At 47.7% G+C, this 19,184-nt stretch overlaps 1 protein-coding gene across 2 annotated transcripts in view; it reads left to right on the top strand.

Annotated features, from left to right (window-relative positions):
- Positions 1-13,455, top strand: part of KCND3 (potassium voltage-gated channel subfamily D member 3) — a gene marked incomplete at both ends in the record, with an annotated part of 101,346 nt that extends 87,891 nt beyond the window's left edge. The window contains 5 exons of one of the 2 annotated variants that reach the window (XM_082296098.1): positions 2,421-2,522; positions 7,558-7,650; positions 10,298-10,354; positions 11,254-11,501; positions 13,251-13,455. In XM_082296098.1, the coding sequence (XP_082152224.1) occupies positions 2,421-2,522; positions 7,558-7,650; positions 10,298-10,354; positions 11,254-11,501; positions 13,251-13,455 (705 nt within the window). The remainder of the gene's footprint in view (positions 1-2,420; positions 2,523-7,557; positions 7,651-10,297; positions 10,355-11,253; positions 11,502-13,250) is intronic. The other variant, XM_082296099.1, reaches the window with a different exon arrangement.
- Between the last annotated feature and the right edge of the window lie 5,729 nt (positions 13,456-19,184).

Below are 19,184 nucleotides of genomic sequence, written 5' to 3'. Positions count from 1 at the left end.
AACGACAAAAGCTGTGGGGCTTAATTATTTAGATAGCAAGTGGCCCTGTTTCAAAAGGAAAAGGGAACAGACCTCAGAACCATCTCCAGCCCACATGGAGTACAGCTATTAATATTTGATCCCCTGCTAGCCTGGAGGCAAAGGGAATAATGTTCATTACAACAGCCTGAGACTGAATCCACTTTAATAAATGACTGAACTGAAGATGAGGATGAACCTTTCCTGCTACAGGTGAGGTAAGCTGGGCACTGGCAATTCCTCCAGCAAAGGAGCTGATATTTTATCAAGCAATGGGAATCTCCGGTGGTGACCATCAGAGCATCCTTGGAAAAACCACCACTGCATCCAAAATCCACTCCTGCTTACAGGAGAGAGGAGATCATTGTGAAAAGCGAGGAACACACACACAAAGGCACATACTTGCATTTAAAAGAAACGATTTAATGGAAATGTAATTATCAGGAACAGAGGGACAATGCCATGTACCTGGAATACGAAACATCCCTCATTCCCTTATACCGGCTCTCTCCCACAGCTCCCATTCCATAGCAGCAGTCCCCATGGATGTTGCAGCCTCAGGCCAGTCCTTTTGAGGGCCTAGAGCAACACAGCAGTTTGGGAAAGTCTTCAGGAAAAGTGAAGATCCAATTTCACTTTCTTGTTGTGTTCTCAGTCTGTGTTTTGTCCCTGTCTCAGGCTGAGAGCACCTTGGCCCAGCACAGAGATCTCACTCTCACACACCGATTAGGAGGCTCAGCATTAAAATGGGACAAGGAAATCTAGGTGAGGTATCGAAAATAAAGCCAATTTCAGATGTCCCCATTTTGGGGGTTCGAAAGATGACCTATTTTTCAGATTGGTCATAGTCTGTGTCACCCAATTAAAGCTGCAAACTTTACCCTGTGCATGTCTTTGCCTGAGAAATTCTCTGCTTGAGCACAAGGTCTTGATGTTAAACAAATATTTCAGATATTTCCAATACTGAAGGCCAGAATGGCTCACACCTGGACAGGGACAGAGCTCCTGAAATGGCTCCACTCTCTGGACCCACTGCAGATATTTGCCTCCTGCCTTTCCTCTTCCTACAGCGTTTACCCATTAGCACCTCTAATTAGAAGGGAAAATCACGAGCTCCATGTTATTTAAGGGATTAGGCAGCATTTTAAACTACAGCACAATGTAATTATTTTTTAATAGCTGCAGCTATTTCATGTATTTACTTTTAATGGTGTTTGAGTCATAAATTAACAGTAGAAAAGAAAAAAGGCAAATCATTTGACAGAGGAGCAGGCAGCAATTGAAAAGAAAAACTAAAACGCTAAAAGGAATTATCAAAAATAATCAAAAAGGAAGAGGTAGGGTCAGTTTTTCTTGTTTGCATTATTCTGGACTGCTTCTTATCATCTAACTTGTCCCCCTGGAGATGTGTATTTTTGGAGAGTGTTCTTTTATCAGATGCCAAAGTTAATGAAGTCCCACTGCCACTGCTGGGACACAGGTCCAGGCTCACTGAGGGCCCACTGTCCCTGTGCTGCTGCAGCACGAGCAGAGCAGGGCACAGAGACTGCCAAGGACAGAGCTGAGGGGGAGAGAGAGGGGTTTGAAGGGCCCAGGGTGCTGGGGGAAGGTGAGAAATGAAGGCACCTCACGTGCAGAGCACCTGAACCCTGAACAGCACCCACGGCCCCGTGCCCGCAGCACGGCCAGCGCGAGGCTCCAGTGCTCTGCATCTCACCCCAAAAAGGAACTCTGGGAGGCAAAAAGGAGCCAGCAGCACCCCAGGGACTGTCTCTGGGGGTTTGTTAACACCCTGGGGCAGACAATGTGCTCCAGGCAGCTCCGAGCTGTGCTCAGCTGCCCCCTGCACACAGACGGACAGACAGACAGACAGACACCCAGATCCGCCTGTGCCGCTGCTCCCAAAAGCTCCTCATCCTCCTGACAACCCCTGGTATTTCACCCCAGCCTTTTCCAGGCAGAGTGACCACCTGAACTCACCTCCCTCCTGGTACTGGCAACACGGGACAAATCCCCAGTGCTCCCAGCCCTAACCCCAGCCCTAAACCCATCCCTAACCCTGCCCTGTTCCCCATCCCCAACCCCAGCCCTAATCCCATCCTAAACCCCAGTCTGCTCCCCAGCCCTAACCCCAGCCCCAACCCCAGCCCTAACCCCGCTCTATTCAGCAGCCCTAATCCATCTCTGTTCCCCAGCCCTAACCCCGCTCTATTCAGCAGCCCTAATCCATCTCTGTTCCCCAGCCCTAACCCCAGCCCTAACCCCAGCCCCAGCCCCAGCCCTAACCCCAGCCCTAACCCCAGCCCTAACCCCAGCCCCAGCCCCAGCCCTAACCCCAGCCCTAACCCCAGCCCTAACCCCAGCCCCAAGCCCAGCCCTAACCCCGCTCTGTGTCCCCGCAGAAGGCGCGCCTGGCGCGGATCCGCGTGGCCAAGACGGGCAGCTCCAACGCGTACCTGCACAGCAAACGCAACGGGCTCCTCAACGAGGCCCTGGAGCTCACGGTGAGTGCACAGCCCTCTCCCTCCACAGCTGCCCACCCCCCAGCCCCTCTCCTCTCCCCGGGCTCCCCCCCGTCTCTCAGCTCACTGCTCATTCCCAGCCTGGCACACGGGATGTGCTATCACACACTGCACGTGGGGTGTGCAGGCACAGCTGGAACCCAGCTGCTCGACTGGATGGCAGGGAAAAGCTTCCTTGAGCTCCTCCTTGAGCTAGGAAAGGATCTGGCTTTCCAGCAAGGAGCAGGTTCACAGCTCCCTCTAATCCCTGGGTGTGACGGAGCTGTTGGAGCTGGACTCATTTACACAGCCCACACTATAAATATCCACTGCCTTCCATTTATTTTTTAAGAGTCTAATATCTACTATCTGATCATCTCCAACAGGACAAGGAAAATATTCCCTAGCTCCTGTTTCAGGCAGGCTGGTGGTGGGTTTATTTTTAAAGGCCTCCAGAGGCCTCTGGCTGCTCAGGAGGGGGAAAGTTTTAAATGCTCAGACTGCTCAGCAGAACAAGCAAACACGAGAGGAGGTTATTACATTAAGCCTGATCAACACCAGAACAGGTATTAGCACATTTCATGGATTTCATTTCAAATAAATCAGCCTTTCATGTACGTGGGGAGCGAAGAGAGAGATGAAGAATATTTGATTGAGCCCCAGAGCCGCCTAGAACTCATTTGTGCATCCTCACTTGGGATCTAATCCTCAATATCACTCTCCCTGGGACACAGCCCTGCTTTTGTGCCCAGAGAGGAGAAACAGAGCTGGGGAGAGGTCTAGAGAATAAGTTCTCTGAGGAGCAGCTGAGGGAGCTGGGGGGGCTTTTCCAACCACAATGGTTCTGTAAAATCAAAGCTGAAAACCTTTCCAACCCCTGCAAAAGCTGCTCCCCTGGACATGAGCCCACTCCTAGCCCAGCTCAGTGGGCTCAGCACAGGGGAGTCGTGCAGCACCTGGTTCTGCACGTAGGATGTGCTCAGTGCAGCCTGAGACAGATAAATCTGGCCCTTTACAACTGGAACTTTCTAAACTGTTCAACAAAAGCACTTCACACCAAGTATGGATTTGGAAGGTGGGGAGCCCAGAGCAGCTCTGTTCTCCCTTCCAAAACAAGTTGGATCCCTCTGACTGCACATCCAACGTTGTCTCCTGATTGGCAAATGGCAGCCACGCTCAGAAATCTGTTCCTTGCACCATACATCACTGCTGAGCAGTTCAGGAGGAGTTTCTGTATAAAGGCCATGACTGGTCGCACCTATCCCAGAGCTTATCCCCACACAGGAAAGGCTCAGGACTGGGAAGTCAGCTCTGCTGGGATTCTGCTTTTTCATTACCCAGAAAACATGCAAAAATTTGACTAAAAATTTAAAATTTCCTTTTAAACTTTATGTTTCTGGTCTTTAAAAATTGCCAGGAGATCTTAGCAGGATCACTCAGTTTGCACTTGATCTTCCAGCCTGTCATCCCAGCAAGGATCTCCTCACTTCTCTTGTCAACCAAAACTCCCTGCCAAGACCACTCAGGGAAGAGCAGCTGACACACCAATGCTTAAGTCCAAAATGCACGAGGCTGAGAGAACTATTTGGCTGAATGGGTTCATTTTCTGGCACTTGAGCAAAAATAAGTGGGAAAAGGATCATTTTGGCTACAAAGCTACTGTAGACACAGGAAGGAAAACAGAAACATTTCTAAAGAGGTTCTAGAGGATTTTTTTTACCCATTAATAACTAAATTTAGATCTATAGGAGCTCCTATAGCAGTTTTCACAAGGTTTTCTGGCTGTAACTTCCTTCCTGGTGGGCTTATAGCTCTAAATCATAGAATCCCAGAAGGGTTTGGGCCAGAATCAAGACCCAACACGTCTCTCCATCCCCAGGTAGTGGCACTAATTAATTACAGAACTGCAGAGCGTTCTTCCTTTCAGGTGTACATGACCAGTTTAACTCCAGGAGGCAAGATTTTATGTCTTTTCATTTTGTGGTGGAACAACAAACTCTTCTGAAGAGTACAAAATGTGAATGACAGCACAGTCTAGACAGCCAAATTTTTTAAGCTGTAAAAACATAAAGGAACACGACTTGTGTAGCTGCAGTAACAGACACCAAAATATTATCTCCATACTGTGCATATTTGTCAGTCACATTAGTGTCAAACTGCTTCCCTGCTCAGGTACAAGCCCTGTTTTGACACCTTGCCCAGGATCTGTGTGAACAGTAATGGGCTGCACATGGCCAGACTGCCACAGGGCTGCTCTGTCCCCCAGCAGTAATTCCAACTGCAATTACTCCACGGCCATGACCAGACATTCTCTCTCCCATCAGCAGTGATCCCACAGCTCTGGGCTCACTGAGGGTGTTTAGCAAGGGCCCAGCAGATTGTGTGACACTGGGAGGGGTCACCACGGCCCCACGCCGTGCCCTGGCTCTGGCTCTGCAGCCAAACCAATAAATTGGGAAAACAGGAGTGCTCAGGGTTCCGGAACGTGTGCCGGAGTGTCCTTTCATTAGCACCAGAATGAACACACTGACACCATCTTCCAAGGGAACAGCACGTCTCCAGCCCGGAGCCTCCCATCAAAGTGAAGAAAAGGACTCATCCAAGGACAGCAGCAGGAAGGAGATCTGCTTCCAGCAAGAATGCAGGCTTGTGCTTCACAAACATGTGGATATGTGGCATTTGCCATCTAGACACAAAGTCCTCAGACTGTTTTCTTCTCATTTTGAGATTTTTTTAGTGGGCTTTATGTCAAAAGTGCTCAAGGGATGGTGAGCTCCTTCCCATGGCAGCAGCCTACATATCCTCTTAGCACTAATCTCCTTGTACAGCAGCTGAAATTCCCTTTTAGCTGCAGTGCCAGGAGGTGCATATCCCGGGAGCAGGAGGCCGGGAGGTCTGGTGCCTTTTCACCAGCCCCAGATAAGAACTGTGGCTGTTCCTGGGCAGGGCCAGCCCCGCCCCTGAACCAGCTCACCAGGACCCAGTGATGGAGCACTGAAATAGAGGTAAAGTGGAAGAATTTTGGATTTCAGAACTGACACCACAGTGTGCTGCAGCCTCCCCCCAGGCAACCAGCAGTTCACAGAATGTCTTCCAAGAGCAAACTGAATTGTAACTGGCATCAAATCTTTGGCATCCCTGCTCAAAGAGCAAAGCTCTCCCTCCCCCACGAGCTCTTCCATTGCAGCCAAATTCTTCTGCTGAAGACACAGATTTTGTTTGCCTGCAGATGCAACCTCTGTAGGTTCCCTTTCCTCAGCACTACCCCCAAAATGCCAAGTGTCTGGGACGTTGGCACTGGCCCTGGCCCAGGGCAGCAGCTCCTGCAGATCTCATGCCTAATTTCCACATGGGATGGCCTCGGGTGTTTCTGCCCTTCTGGAAACACTGAGCTGACTGAAAAAAAATCCCAAAGGAAGATAAGGTACAAGTCCCACTCCTTATTCCTGGTCACTGCCATCCCTTGAGCCCTTTCCCTCAGGACCAAGCCCAGCCTTGAGGTGGAAGGCAGAGGGAGAGCCTGGGCTGTGCTGCCAACACTTAACAACTGGTTTGGATCTCCTGGCAGAGCTGTGGAAGCTCTGTCTTGGCTCTCAGACCCCTTTTAGAGTTCCTCTTAGGCAAATCCTCATAAAAAGATACTGTTTGCAATATGTGCTCTTCCTCTCTCTTTTCCCAGTGTTTTAGTGCAGCATCATCTCTGCTTTAGGGCTTCCAAGGGCCTCCATGGGAAATATTCCAACCCAGACTTCAGTGGAGTCAGTCATCTCAGCAGGAACCAACAGGACCTGCTGGATGTGTTACCTCACCAGGAGGATTGTTAATAAGAAAAATGGAACTGATTTTTTTTTTAGGCCACTTCTAAAAATACGTCTGGGAATGTTCATCCTCCAAAACAACAGCAACAAAAAAATCCATAACCTGCCTAAGATGCATTCCCACAGGATTCTATTAATTCTGTGTACGGGAAGTCAGCTTCCTTAATGTCCCACTTCAGCTGTGTTTTGGCACCTGTCAGAGACTGAGTTATTCCTTCACAAGGATCACAGCACCGGCCTGGGAATGGCATCCAGAGCAGGCACTTGCGGGGAAGCAGTAGGACACAGGGGTGCATTTAAATGCAGTGCTTTAACCACAGCTGAATTTGATCCCCTTGAGAGCAACAAGCAATGTCTTGGCAAGATGTTCTGCCACCCATTTCCTCTCCTGAGCAGTCAGATCCTGCTGTTTTGTGTCTGAGCAGCGATTCCAGCCATGCACATCCATTTTTGACTTTCAGATTCAGGCATTACAGAAGACACCAGCCCCCTTTCCTTCTGAGGCTCAGGGACACATCTTACACCACCTAATTGCTGCTGTAATGCACGTCATTGTCTTTGAGAGTGCTCATCCTCAAAGACACACAACAGATTAACGTGTCGTGAAATCACGGGCGGTTTCGAGACCAGAAACTTAAATAGCAGTAAGAGCATATCCTTAAACCCCAAATGTTAACTGTGCCATTCCCTGCTCCCGTGTGCAGCCGTGGCTCAGGAGCTCCGGGCAGCGGCACCCGAGCTCCCAGGGCCCAGCACTGCCCGGCTCGGGCAGAGCCGGGGGAACCAGGCAGCTTCGCTTTGCCTCCCAGCAGAGACTCGGGGTCAGGGGACATCTGTTGGCATTCAAAGGTCACGGCAAGCTTAGAAATCTTAATGTATTTTGGAAAAGTACAGCAGCACAGATTCTTTTTTTCCTTTGCCTTCTGGCTCCTGAGCTTGACATCGTAAGTCAGCAGCCCTTCCCGTATTTCCCCCCTGGCTACAGAATACCTAGAAACACCCAGGGTTTGAATCAGAGCTGAGTGCACCTGAGTGGACAAGTGAAATCGCTAAGAAAAAAAATTGAGGAAACCTCCTAAGAGTGAGGAGAAAAACCCGAGAGCTGGCAACACTGAAATTGTTATCTTTACCCCAGTGGAAGCTCCTGCCGGTTCCGTTTGTTTTCATGGTTTTACACCTGGTTTGGGTTTTGTTCCCCTCCTCTTTTTGTGGCTATTCAGGGATCCACCGAAGAGGAACAGCACATGACTAAAGGCACGTCCTTAATCGAAAGCCAACACCACCATCTGCTGCACTGCCTGGAAAAAACAACCGTAAGTACCAACACAACCTTGCACACGCACGGCTCTGGGTGCCCGGCCAGGGCGCCCCAAGGAGGAGGTTACACACGGGGGGCTCTGAGGTGACCCCTGTCACACTCCCTCCGAGGGTGGCACTCATTCTGGGCTCCCAGGAACATTCTGCAATGGGTTAAATGCACTTCTATTTTGTTGTCTTTAAAATAATAAAAACAATTCCTGTGCAGAGGGATAAAATGGGATCATCTGGTACCCCTCAGTCACCCACGTCTGTACAGAGCCAGCAGCAGCTTCTTGGTCAAGTTCATCTGAACACAAATTTTCAGTGAGGGGTTAGGGATATCCTAGAAATAAGAAGTTTCATTTCTTCAGTGCTCCTGAAAGAGAACCCAAGTGCATTTCCCTTGTGCTGTCAGCCACACATCACACACCCATCACTGCTGCTGATCAGCACTAAGGGACAGTCCTGCTGCCTTGGGAGAAAGATGCTGCTGGTGACTCCAAACCACAGCCTGGTCACCAGTGCCCACAGGGTGGGAAAAAATAACCTTCGGCCTTGGAGATGGCTCAGAGAAGATGAACTCTGTTCAAGGGTTTAAAGGTTGCACACATCTTTTCTCATCTCTGTCTGCTTGCAAGGGCAGGTGATCTATCTCAAAGCCACTCAGGCAGCTGGTACAGCATGATGGTTCTGTTTGCATCCTGCAAGGTGTTGGGAGCCAGAGTTTTATTTTTCATTACTGACTGATTGTGTATGCAGAAGTCTCTGGGAACATTTCAGATATTTATTTGATACATATGTTTTGCTTCCAGGTTTATAGAAAAGGTTCTGCAGTAAAGGAACACATTATCTATACCATGATTCATTCTAGAGAGAATGAAGAGAGGTTAACACTTGAAATATTCATGCCTTTTTCTATCTGCATCCATCATCAAGTGTACTTTTGATTTCTGACTTGCAAGGGTTTCTTTTAGACAAATCACCTTCACTTCCATAGTTTGGCTTATGCTGGAATAGCACCACTTAGGCCTCAGAGAAACACTGGAAGAAGCTGAGTAATTAATTACAGTGACCTGAGCCCAAGGAGCTCTAAAGGTCACCGTGCCAAGGGCAGTGAACTGATTCTTCCTGTATCAACGACTACTGAATTTGTTTTACACAACTCATCTCGCCTTTATTTCAATGTTACATTACCAACAGATATTTCACAACCTGACTCTTCAGTTTAAAACTTTCTGCCTCAACCCTTCAGTACTATGACCCATATTTCACAAAAACACTTTCATTTGAAAACTTGAACAAATTGGCTGAAGCAAACAAAAGCTGACAGCCCTGCCTGCAGGGTCTGCCCTGCTTTTAGAAAGGCTGTCCAGGGGCAGGTGAACACCTCTGGGGCTGCAGGAGCTGCTCCATCGCTCATGAGCTGAAGTAACGTGGCCAAAGTGTGCCCTAATTTGTGGTGCAGCGCCCCAGTTAGTGGGCGTGGTACCCTAATTAGTGGGCGTGGTACCCTAATTAGTGGGCGTGGTACCCTAATTAGTGGGTGTGGTACCCTGGCTGTGTCAGCCCACCACACTGCTCACAAACCTGCTCAATAAGTCTCAGCGATTGAAAATGTTCCAAATGTTCCTCTTTTTCAGCAAAGAATGGCAATGACAGTGATACTTGAATTTTGATTAAAACTCAGAAGGAGAAGCTGCACAACAGGTTTTTCCCTCATGTTTTTCAGCCAGTTATTACCATGGTGTAGCACCAAATCAGCAGATTTGGATTCCGGTCTGGAATTACTGGCCCAGAAAGTTCAATGGGTTTGTGTGGAGATCCTGTACTTCACGTAATCTATTAAAACACTATGCAACAGAAAATTTAAATTGTAGTAAAAGCATTTTTAAACACTGAAGAGTCATTTTGTGAGCCAGTTGCAGGAATGGAATGAGGAATGTACCATGGTTGCAAACTTGTTTTAATGGGCAATTCACCTTTCCTGAAACGAGGCAGAGGATTCTCAGAGTACATTCTTTATTGACCTGGTCTCTGGGTTGTCACTGGCACACACTTCCAGCTGAGTGGCTGTGAATGGCTCACAAATCTGCTGTGTCAGATGACAAAGTGACCCTGAAGTACTTGTAGCTGCCACAACAGAGATTACTTTGTCATATTCCCACAGCAGATGGAGTTTGTTCAAACAAAAGGAGGTTTTTTCCCTCCCATTCCAACGCCCAGATTAAGTCTGGACATTCACATGCTGTATTTTCTCCAAGTGCTGAGTGCCCTGAACCCAGTCCTTCAACCCAAACCCTTCTTCTGTGTTTTCACAGAGTTTGATCAAACCCCACAGTCCATTGGTGACACAATGGCAAAGCAGTCCCAATCTGTGATTTGTGAATCAGCAGCTGAAACTTTGTTTGCCTTTGCCTTCGGCTCTCAAAAGATCAAAGTAATAAAGTTGTTATTGGTTTTGTTCTGTTTCCATGAACAAAACACTCAAAAGCTGAATTGCCAGAAGGATTCTGGTTCAGGGTTTTGAGAGAAGGTCCTGTTGCCCATTCAAACTTGAGCTGGAATGCTGAGGCGAGAGATGCAGTGCTGGGACTAAACTTCTGAATGCTGGAATGGACAATGAATTGTGTTTTTATCTTCTGTTGGCATGTTGTCTTGTAGGGATTGTCCTATCTTGTGGATGATCCCCTGTTATCTGTACGAACTTCCACCATCAAGGTATTTCCTTTTCAATTCGATCTGTTTTCTGTATGGTCTCTGTGACATGTCTGGACAGTGTTTGCTTACTTCTCGTTCTGGTCTGGTCCTGGGGAGTCTGTGCACGTGGCTCCCTTTGGTTTCCCAGTGCTCTTGTTCCCTGTGAGAGTTGTTACTTGTTCCAGTGGAATCTGATGGCTGCCTTCAGCATGGTTGCTTTTGTTTCCCATCTTTTCTGAAGCCGACAGGGACTGGATGAAGTCTGTTCACTCTACCTGGGTGTTCTTATCCACATGTAGGAGTTCTTTCTTTCAGGAGTTCCTGTTCCTTAGCACAAAAGCTCTCTACAGATTCAGCTTTCTGAACTTCCTTCCCCCTGAACACTTTCCCCTCTCCACTGCCATGTTTATTCCTCCCAGCTCATGCACTGCAGGGATGCTTTGAACCCAACAGCCAATGCAAGCATTAAGTTCTATGGCCAGGTGATCATCCAGATAAAATACAATCCTGGTCCCAGGGATAAAGGAAAAGTAGCATGAACTCCTTTTGGGTTTCATAACCATGTGGCATTCCAGACTTACTGAGACCATTCTGGAATCCAGACAAAAAATGAACAGAAAATCAAACCCTATGGATTTGAACCCAACAGACTGACAATCTCAAACTGTGTGAGCAAGGCAGCAGTGACATCCTCACGCTTTTGTCACTGCAACAGCTCCTCCTGTTTCCCTGCGGACACAGGAGACCAAAATCTTCCATGGTTGCAGTGGGGGCAGAGTCATTTCTTTTTAAGATCTGCCCGGTGCAGCCCTTTGCAGGCACGGAGGCAGAGAGCATCTCCCACAGAGCAGGGGCTGACACCCCCCAGCCCAGGCTGTCGGTGTCCCCAGGCAGTGACAGCTCTGCTTCTCCCCTGCCAGAACCACGAGTTCATCGACGAGCAGCTGTTTGAGCAGAACTGCATGGAGAGCTCAATGCAGAACTACCCCTCGTCCCGGAGCCCCTCCCTGTCCAGCCACCACGGGCTGACCACGTCCTGCTGCTCCCGGCGCAACAAGAAGACCACGCACCTGCCCAACTCCAGCGTCCCGGCCACGCGCCTGCGGAGCATGCAGGAGCTCAGCACCATCCACATCCAGTGCAGCGAGCAGCCCTCCCTCACCACCAGGTACAGGGCAGGGGGCGTGCTGAGCGCTGGGGCCCAGCTGTGCCCAGCTGCAGGGCTGGCAGGGCTGTTCCCCAGCCGGGGGCAGGGGCTGGTGGCAGCATCTTTGTGTCCCTCCCAGTGATGAGCCAAGGGAAGTGGCTCCTGGCTGTTCTGGGAAGAACCAGATTAAAGCCAGACTCCAGCGCAGCTTGTAGGTGGCTATCAGGAAAAGGTTCTTCTCCCAGAGGGTGGTGGGGCACGGAACAGGCTCCCCAGGGAATGGTCGTGTTGGCAAAATGAACGGGCCAGCAGTGTCTGTCAGCCAAAGCTGTTGGAGAGCTGACGTGGTCCCCCCGGGACACTCCACTGATTTCCATTGTCCAAAAATCTAAATTGCCACTCTAAGCATCACTGGAAAACAAACAAGAGGAATTTCACAATGGTGTCTCAGTAGCTGTGACCTAAAAAGCCATAAAGGACGCAGTTGAAGTGTCCTTTAATACAAAATATTTTAAATTTAATTTTATACATAAATTGCTGAAAAAGAATCATTTATTCACCATATAATTCCTGCAAAAATTAAATTACTTTCTAAATCCCCCTCAGCCCATTAAGTTTTTTGTGCACCAGGGCTGGTTTTGAATGTCCCATTCCTCTTCTCCTCACTCCTATCAAAGGGATGTAAAAACCGAAACAAAGCTGCCTTTAGGGCAGCAAGCGATTGCTTTGTGCCAGAAGGGCATTTCAGAGCATGAATTATGAATGAATAAGTACAAAACAAGTCTCCAGCTATTTCAGTTTCAACATGACAATATTTTAAACCAGCACCTGAAGCAGTAATTCACAGGAGTGTCAACTGTTCTGGGTGCTAAATCAGATGCCGGTGATATTTTAAAAGTCAACACTTATTTCACTTGCTTACCAAACTGTGCAAGGATGGAGAGAGAAAAAAAAGCTTTTCAGCTGTTTTTCATGTGGAATGCAACCAAGTGGGTGTACTGGTTGCCACTGGCAGAAGCACCCAGTGCCTGAGGCTGCCCCACTCTCAGGTTGTGCCCGAGGCATCCAGGGAGCGGAGTGGGTTCTATTCCTGGTGTTTGAGAGATCAGAAACCATCCTCTGGTGAGTCACTCCGAGGTAACAACAGCAGCCGCTTCCCAACTGGGAGCTTTACATTCTGAAAGGACAGGCCTTGTGTTGAAAATGAACATGTTGGGCTGGTAATAGCAGACTCCTGTAGCTGTGCAGATGCACAGAAATCAACCTATCATTTTCCCTCTGTAATTAATTATAGGATGCAATTGATGCAGATCTAATAAGAATGCTCCCAGCTGTCAGATCCTTGAAACTACTGCAGAGAGAAATAAAATAGAAAAGATCAAGGGACAGTGAATATGAAAGAGGTATTTGAAATGCAAGGAAGACAACATCTTTCTCAGAAAGAACTACCTGTGCTCTGAAAAGATGCAGTACACAGGACGGTGTATTTAGATGTCCTTTTAAATAAACTAGAATTATGCAAGAAGGAAATGGAAACAGAACAATTTGCCCTGTGAAAAGCTGTATCCTAACCAGGGGGAACATTACCAAAGCTTGGTGTAATCTGTGTAGACATAAATGGTGCCTTGCAGCAACGGGGGGGGGGGGACGTTTAAGTGGAGTCTTTGAATATTTCAGCTGAATAAGATCCTGATTAAGAACCACAACCATTCCCATCCTTTCTACTACCTCATTTTGAAAAACAAGCCAAGCACTAAATTTGTTTTCTAGTCGTTCCAGCCTCAACATGAAATCAGATGATGGGCTGAGACCGAACTGCAAAGCTGCCCAGATCACCACAGCCATCATCAGCATCCCCACGCCGCCGGCGCTGACGCCCGAGGGCGAGAGCAGACCCGGCCCGGGCAGCCCCGGCCACGCCACGAACATTCCCAGCTCGGCCACCACCAACATCGTCAAGGTGTCCGCCCTGTGAGGCGCGGAAGGGCCGGGGGAAGCCCGGAGCCCCTGTCCCTGCTCATCTCCACGCTCCCTCCTCGCTGCACCTCGTGCCGGGACGGACCGAGCCGGCGTTTGTCACCGAGGGGCCCGAGCGGGGCAGCTTCTTCAGACACGGACTGAGGCAGGAGCGGGAGAGGGAGGAAGGGGCTGGACGGAGGGAAAACCTGCGTGGAGAGCGAGTTGTGCCGTGGCACGGGGCAAAAAGCAGCTGCAGAGGCTGGAGGAAGGAATCATCATGGCAACCAGAGAGAGTCACTGAAGCAAATGGAAATATAACACTGTGTATCGCAGCACCTTTTTAAAGGTTTTTAATGGATAATATTTATTCATGAGGAAATGACTGAAAAGGTGAAAAACAATGGATTTTGTGATTTTTTTTTTTTTTCTTCATGGAGCAGAACCTTTAAACCAACCAAAATTTCACTTTTTTTTTTTTTCTTTTATAGGAAAAATTTAGACAAAAGAAGCCACCTGTCACAGCAGTCCCCCCATCGCTGTGTGTGTGTGTGTGTGTGAGTGTGCAGAGGCACCGAACTCGAGGGCAGGGCCTTGCCAGGGTGGGTGGCCAGCAGGACCCCAGGTGTGCCAGCACCCCCTGTGCACACCCACACGCACACACACACCTCCCACCCTGGATTTAGACTATTTTGTATCCACCTTTTAAGTCAATACAGTGCAATTGCAAACAGTGTGTTTGTCTGCTAATTATTGTCTGTGGAAACATATTTGTGGAGAAAAGCAAAAACAACAACAAAAAAAAGAGACAGGCTTTAGTAGAGATTTAGTCCCACCTGGGTATCTGCTTTCTATTTTTGTTATCACTTACTTGTAAGAGTGTGACTAGACTACAGTTCTGTATTTTTAAAAAGGAAAAAAAAAGGTAGGATTCTTTTTTAATACTGTGCACACAAATGGCAAAGAATGAAAGCACTGAACTCGACTGCATCAAGCGTTCCTGAGTCTAACAGAGGTCCCTTGTAATGTATGCCCATGATTTTTAAGTTTTGGTTTCTATATAGAAATTTCTTTGCTAGCACTGGACGTATAACCCATTGTAAATAGTAGCCAAATAATGTCTGGATTTATACTTGATAATAATTTACCCCGGAGCCAAATATCTTGCATGGACAGAGAGGTATTTGGCTTTTTCACAGTCTTAGGGCTCCAGTTGTCCCATCCATGGCTTCTGGGCTGCATTGATTTTGGGGATAGACCAGGTCAGCAATTTCAGTTCTCCAGTCCCAGCACAGGATCTGCTTGAGAAGGGGGAGCAGTACTGGAGTTTGGGAAACGTTTGATAACGCTTGGTACAGACAGCGTTTCCTTTTCACAGTTCTACACTTAGCTTGGGCAAAGTCTAATCATGAACTAACAGATAACCAAAAACTGAAGAACACTGTGTGGTACTGCCAGGTACCTCATCCTGTGACTGGCACCTCGTCCTGAGACCTTCCTAGGAATGATTCACCGTGAGGAAATTCATGGGCCTGACATAACTGATTCCCCCCTGCCAAGAGGAACCTTTTCCTGCCGTTCTGCCTTCCTGGAGCCCCCTTTTACAGGGGGATCCCTGAAGGGCAGAGTGAGGAACATCCCCCACGTTCCCTCCCACCTGTCCCACCCTGTCTGGCTGATCCCTGTGGTCATGGCACAAACCTCTCCAAGGCCAATGCACTGCCCCCACCAGCCTGGAGGGAACAGGGAAAGACATCCCATGTCCTGTTCGGAGCAGTGATTTTACCAACGTCAGAGTTAGAAGAAGGGCTCAAAGCGTGTTTGAGGCTGATTCAGCAAAGGGATGATTTTTTTTTAACATCTGCCATAACCTCTCCTGATGTAATATTTATATGCACATATACATACACATGTAACTAATTACAGACTCATACATGTATAGGTAATTAACGCTGACTTACACATACGAGCTGGCACCCTGCTTTGGTAGCGCTCCTGCTGCGAGTGAGTGATGGCTGATGCATTAACTCAATACCCTCCTTAGAATCCTACAACATCCTAGGAACAGTAGGGCTATGGCTGAGCCTCCAGTAGCTGCACCAGCTTCTAGTCATTTATTCCAGTGCTGTAATATGTTACCCAAAACTATGTTTAGTCCTGTTTTAAAAGATTAAAATGCTCTGCCTTTTGCTGCTTCCTGTAGGAGGTTATACTGCAGTTAATCTGACCATTATTGAGTTTTTTTCTTGATGTTTTAATTTAATTTTTGCTTTAATTTCATCAACTGTCATCATCTGAGCACCCCTGCCCTTCTAGATCAGAGGCCTTGCTCTCCACCACTTGCCACCTTTGCAACCTCATCTCCACTGGCACAGAGTGAGGGTGAAATGCCCCCGTGCTGACAGGGGACAGGAATAAAAATTACAAAGAGTCAGGGATTCCACCTGGATTCTTGGTGCTGCCTTTCTTATTCCTGATTTAGTGTGGAGTGGTGAACAAAGCACTTCACATCTCTGTATCTGTAAATAGCCATCGTGGCAGCCCTTGTCCAAAGCACTATTGGGGCTTCTAATTGCTGGCAAACAAACTTTTTGGAAAAGAAAATATAACATTCAATTTTTAAAGTTTAAAAAAAGGAGGAATGCCAGTTCCAGGAGTTTCTGGCTGGCTGCTTGGGCTCTGTTTGCCAAAGCAGCCACAGCCTCTGTTCCCTTCCCTAAACCAGGAATTGTTATCCTTGCTGGGGAACCACGGCTTGTGCCTCTGCCATGAACTGGGTAGGGGCTGCCCCATGCTGTCAGTTCCTCAGCACAGGCTCTCAGAAGATAAAACCACACAAAATTAAGGAAGTCTAAGCCTAGAAGAACAGGGCTAAGAGTATTTTTAATGGAGGCATTAGTTCCCTTTATCCTCTGCAGTAGCCCAAGGAAAGCTTCCGAAAGCACCTGGGACTGCGCTGTGGAAACCCTGGGAGCCCCCCGGGAGGGCACTGAGCACCCACGGGAGCTGCAGGGACAGAGATCCATCCCTGCAGGGGCTGCCAGGCAGCAACAGAGCATCCCCGGGCTGGACAGGGGGAAAAGGACCAGTGTCCGCCCAGCAGAGCAGGGAGCTGCACTACGGCCCCTCGGCCCTGACCAAAGGGAGGCACAACAGCTTCCCAAACTTCAGAATCCTTAAACAGCACCGAGAGCAGGCCAAGCCACTCCTGAGAATTCCTAAGGCAGAACTTCACCTGAAGGACGTGGATCATTCCCTCCAGTGCTCCCAGTGCTGCCCTGCCTTACCAGCACCCCAACCCTTCCCCGGGCTCACACACGTCCCTGGACCCCGACACGAAACCAGCACCCGGCCCTGCCCTCCCGGCCGTCCCCGGGCACCGGGCAGGGGCTGCTCCAGCTGGGGTCCCCCTGCCAGGAACAGCACCAGGATCAGGGGCAGGCTCTGGAGAACAGCCCCATGAGCCTGGCAGAACCTCAGTGCTGTGCTGGCACTTCAGTTCAAAGCCTTCCCCCTCCTCTCATTCCTTACGACTTTTTTAGAGTTTTAGAAAAGTTCCTTTAAAAAAGAGATAAAAATGGATTCTTTGTACACAAAGCAAGTGGAAGGGCATTATTTTTTCAGACTTTCCTAAAGCAATATTAAAAATATCAAAGGAGCAACTCCTTTTTCTGAGCATTTTATTTCCTTTCCAAAGCTTTTTCTGAAGGAAAAATATTTTCACCGATTTTCATCCTCTTCTATCATTAGATTTCCTCTCTTCTCACCTGGCATTGAGCTGCTAACAGGATTCACACCCAGCTGGCAGCAAATGATGAAGAATACCTTTCACACATAGGCTTTGACATCCATCTACTCTTTCCAAAATCCACCCTTTGCTTTCATTTTCCTTAAAAATCTTAAGGACACCCCTACAGAAGAGGCCACAGATAATACATCTTGGCACACAAAAATTAAAGAATTAAACAGTTGAATCCATCCTCCACTAGCACAAGATCCTTCACTGTGATATGGCATTGCTTTTTCTAGATTAGACTTCAAATTCTCCCAGGACTCCCACTGCCTCCCTGGAGAGCTCCTTCCAGAGTGACAGACTTCAGTGTCAAGGATTTTTCCCCAGCTGTTCAGCCATAATTCTTTCCTTGTATTTCCCTCTCTTGCTGCCATTTATAGTCCCTTGCACCATTTCCCCTCCTTTCCACATGAGAAATATAAAACTTTCTGCACCAAATTCTTATCCCAGAGACTGCTTTTATCTATTAAATAATTACCTTTGTTAAAAGTGAACAGGGGAAAAGACAACCTAAGTAACACACATGGCTTTAGTGTGGAATAAAGCTCGTGGATAATTCAATGTATATCTTTAATTGGCCAGAAAGACTAAATTTAGTCAATGCCACTTGTTTAACCTAAGCCTGTTGCTAATACACCTGTAGTGCAACCCAGCATTTGTCATTCTCATCTAGACAGCTTCAGGCATGTGCATGAAAATCAGATTAATACCAGCTAAAGAAAGCAAATTTCCTTCAAGATTTTGCTTTTTTAAGTAAAGAGGTTGCAAACATGCTGCATCTTGCATGTATTGTAAATTCAGGAAATGAAAAATCACATTTAATTTATGTGTTGCAACATCCCTGGGACTTCGTAGTGTTTTATCTGTTGGACTAAGGCAGAGTTACAAAGTCAGCACTCGTGGAGGGCTGGTGAATATCAATAGCTTTGAACTGCAAACTTAATTCTGCTTTTAAAGTTAGGTGAATAAAACACCTTTTCCACACGATTCACCCATCCAGTCTATCTCAATTAATTTTTTGTTTTAAAACATACATTTTTCTCCAACACTTGGAGCCAACTGCAGTAGATCCATGGGTTTAAAGCCCAAGTTTTTTAGGCTTTGTATTTGCCAAAAACTCTGCTCATGGTAGTTTTCTCTTTCTAAAATTGTAAGAGCAAAGGGGAGGCAGTGAACATCAGCTGAGCATCAGCAGCCTGGGTTCTGCTCCTGATTTCCTGAGCAACCACTAAGTGACCTCAAAGAAGTTATTTCACCTCTCTGCCAATTCTACAGCCTGTAGAGCAATGAGCACCTCCTCTTGCACTGAGTGGAGCTCAATTCATGACATCCCAAAATCCCACAGGGAATTCCGGATACAGAGTGCCAGAACTGCTACTTCTGTTCAGGGAGCAAAACCTGTGCCAGAAATGCTTTAGGTGGAACAAAAGACCAGGTGACAAAGAGCTTGTGAAAATCCCTCCTCCTGTTCTCAGTCAGGTCTGTTCCTCTGTGTGTATCCGTGTGTCCCTTCCCACTTTGGGTTAAACCAGTGCTATTCCAGAGCCTCAGCTGGGAGAAGGTCCCAACCACACCAATGCTCTTCCCCACTGTTCAACCATGGCTGGGAGCTCCCAGGGGCTCCTCGGGCCAACCAAGTCTCTAAAAATGGTGTGATGGTCTATTTTTGATAAACCAGTATGGCATTCCAATGCAATGGTGTTTTCTTTAGGAGTTCTATGTTATAAGAAGCTCTCAACTTTATTATTTTCTATTTTCGTACTTTAAATGGGCTTTGCTTTACAAACATCAGAGGACAGATACGAAATGTACTGGACACAACTGCAGGTAGCTTCATTTGAGAACAACTTTCTAGAAGAACCAAGTTTCCTGTTGTCTTCTTTTGGAATTGTAGTGCATATGTTGAAACTTGTATATCATTTACAGTATTGAGTCTTGTGCCACTGCTGTACCTG

Source organism: Coloeus monedula (genome assembly GCF_965178545.1).
Source record: "Coloeus monedula genome assembly, chromosome: 23".
Taxonomy (NCBI): Eukaryota; Metazoa; Chordata; class Aves; order Passeriformes; family Corvidae; genus Coloeus; species Coloeus monedula.
The sequence above is the reverse complement of the archived record's forward strand: the minus strand, read 5'-3'. Positions and strand labels throughout refer to the sequence as shown.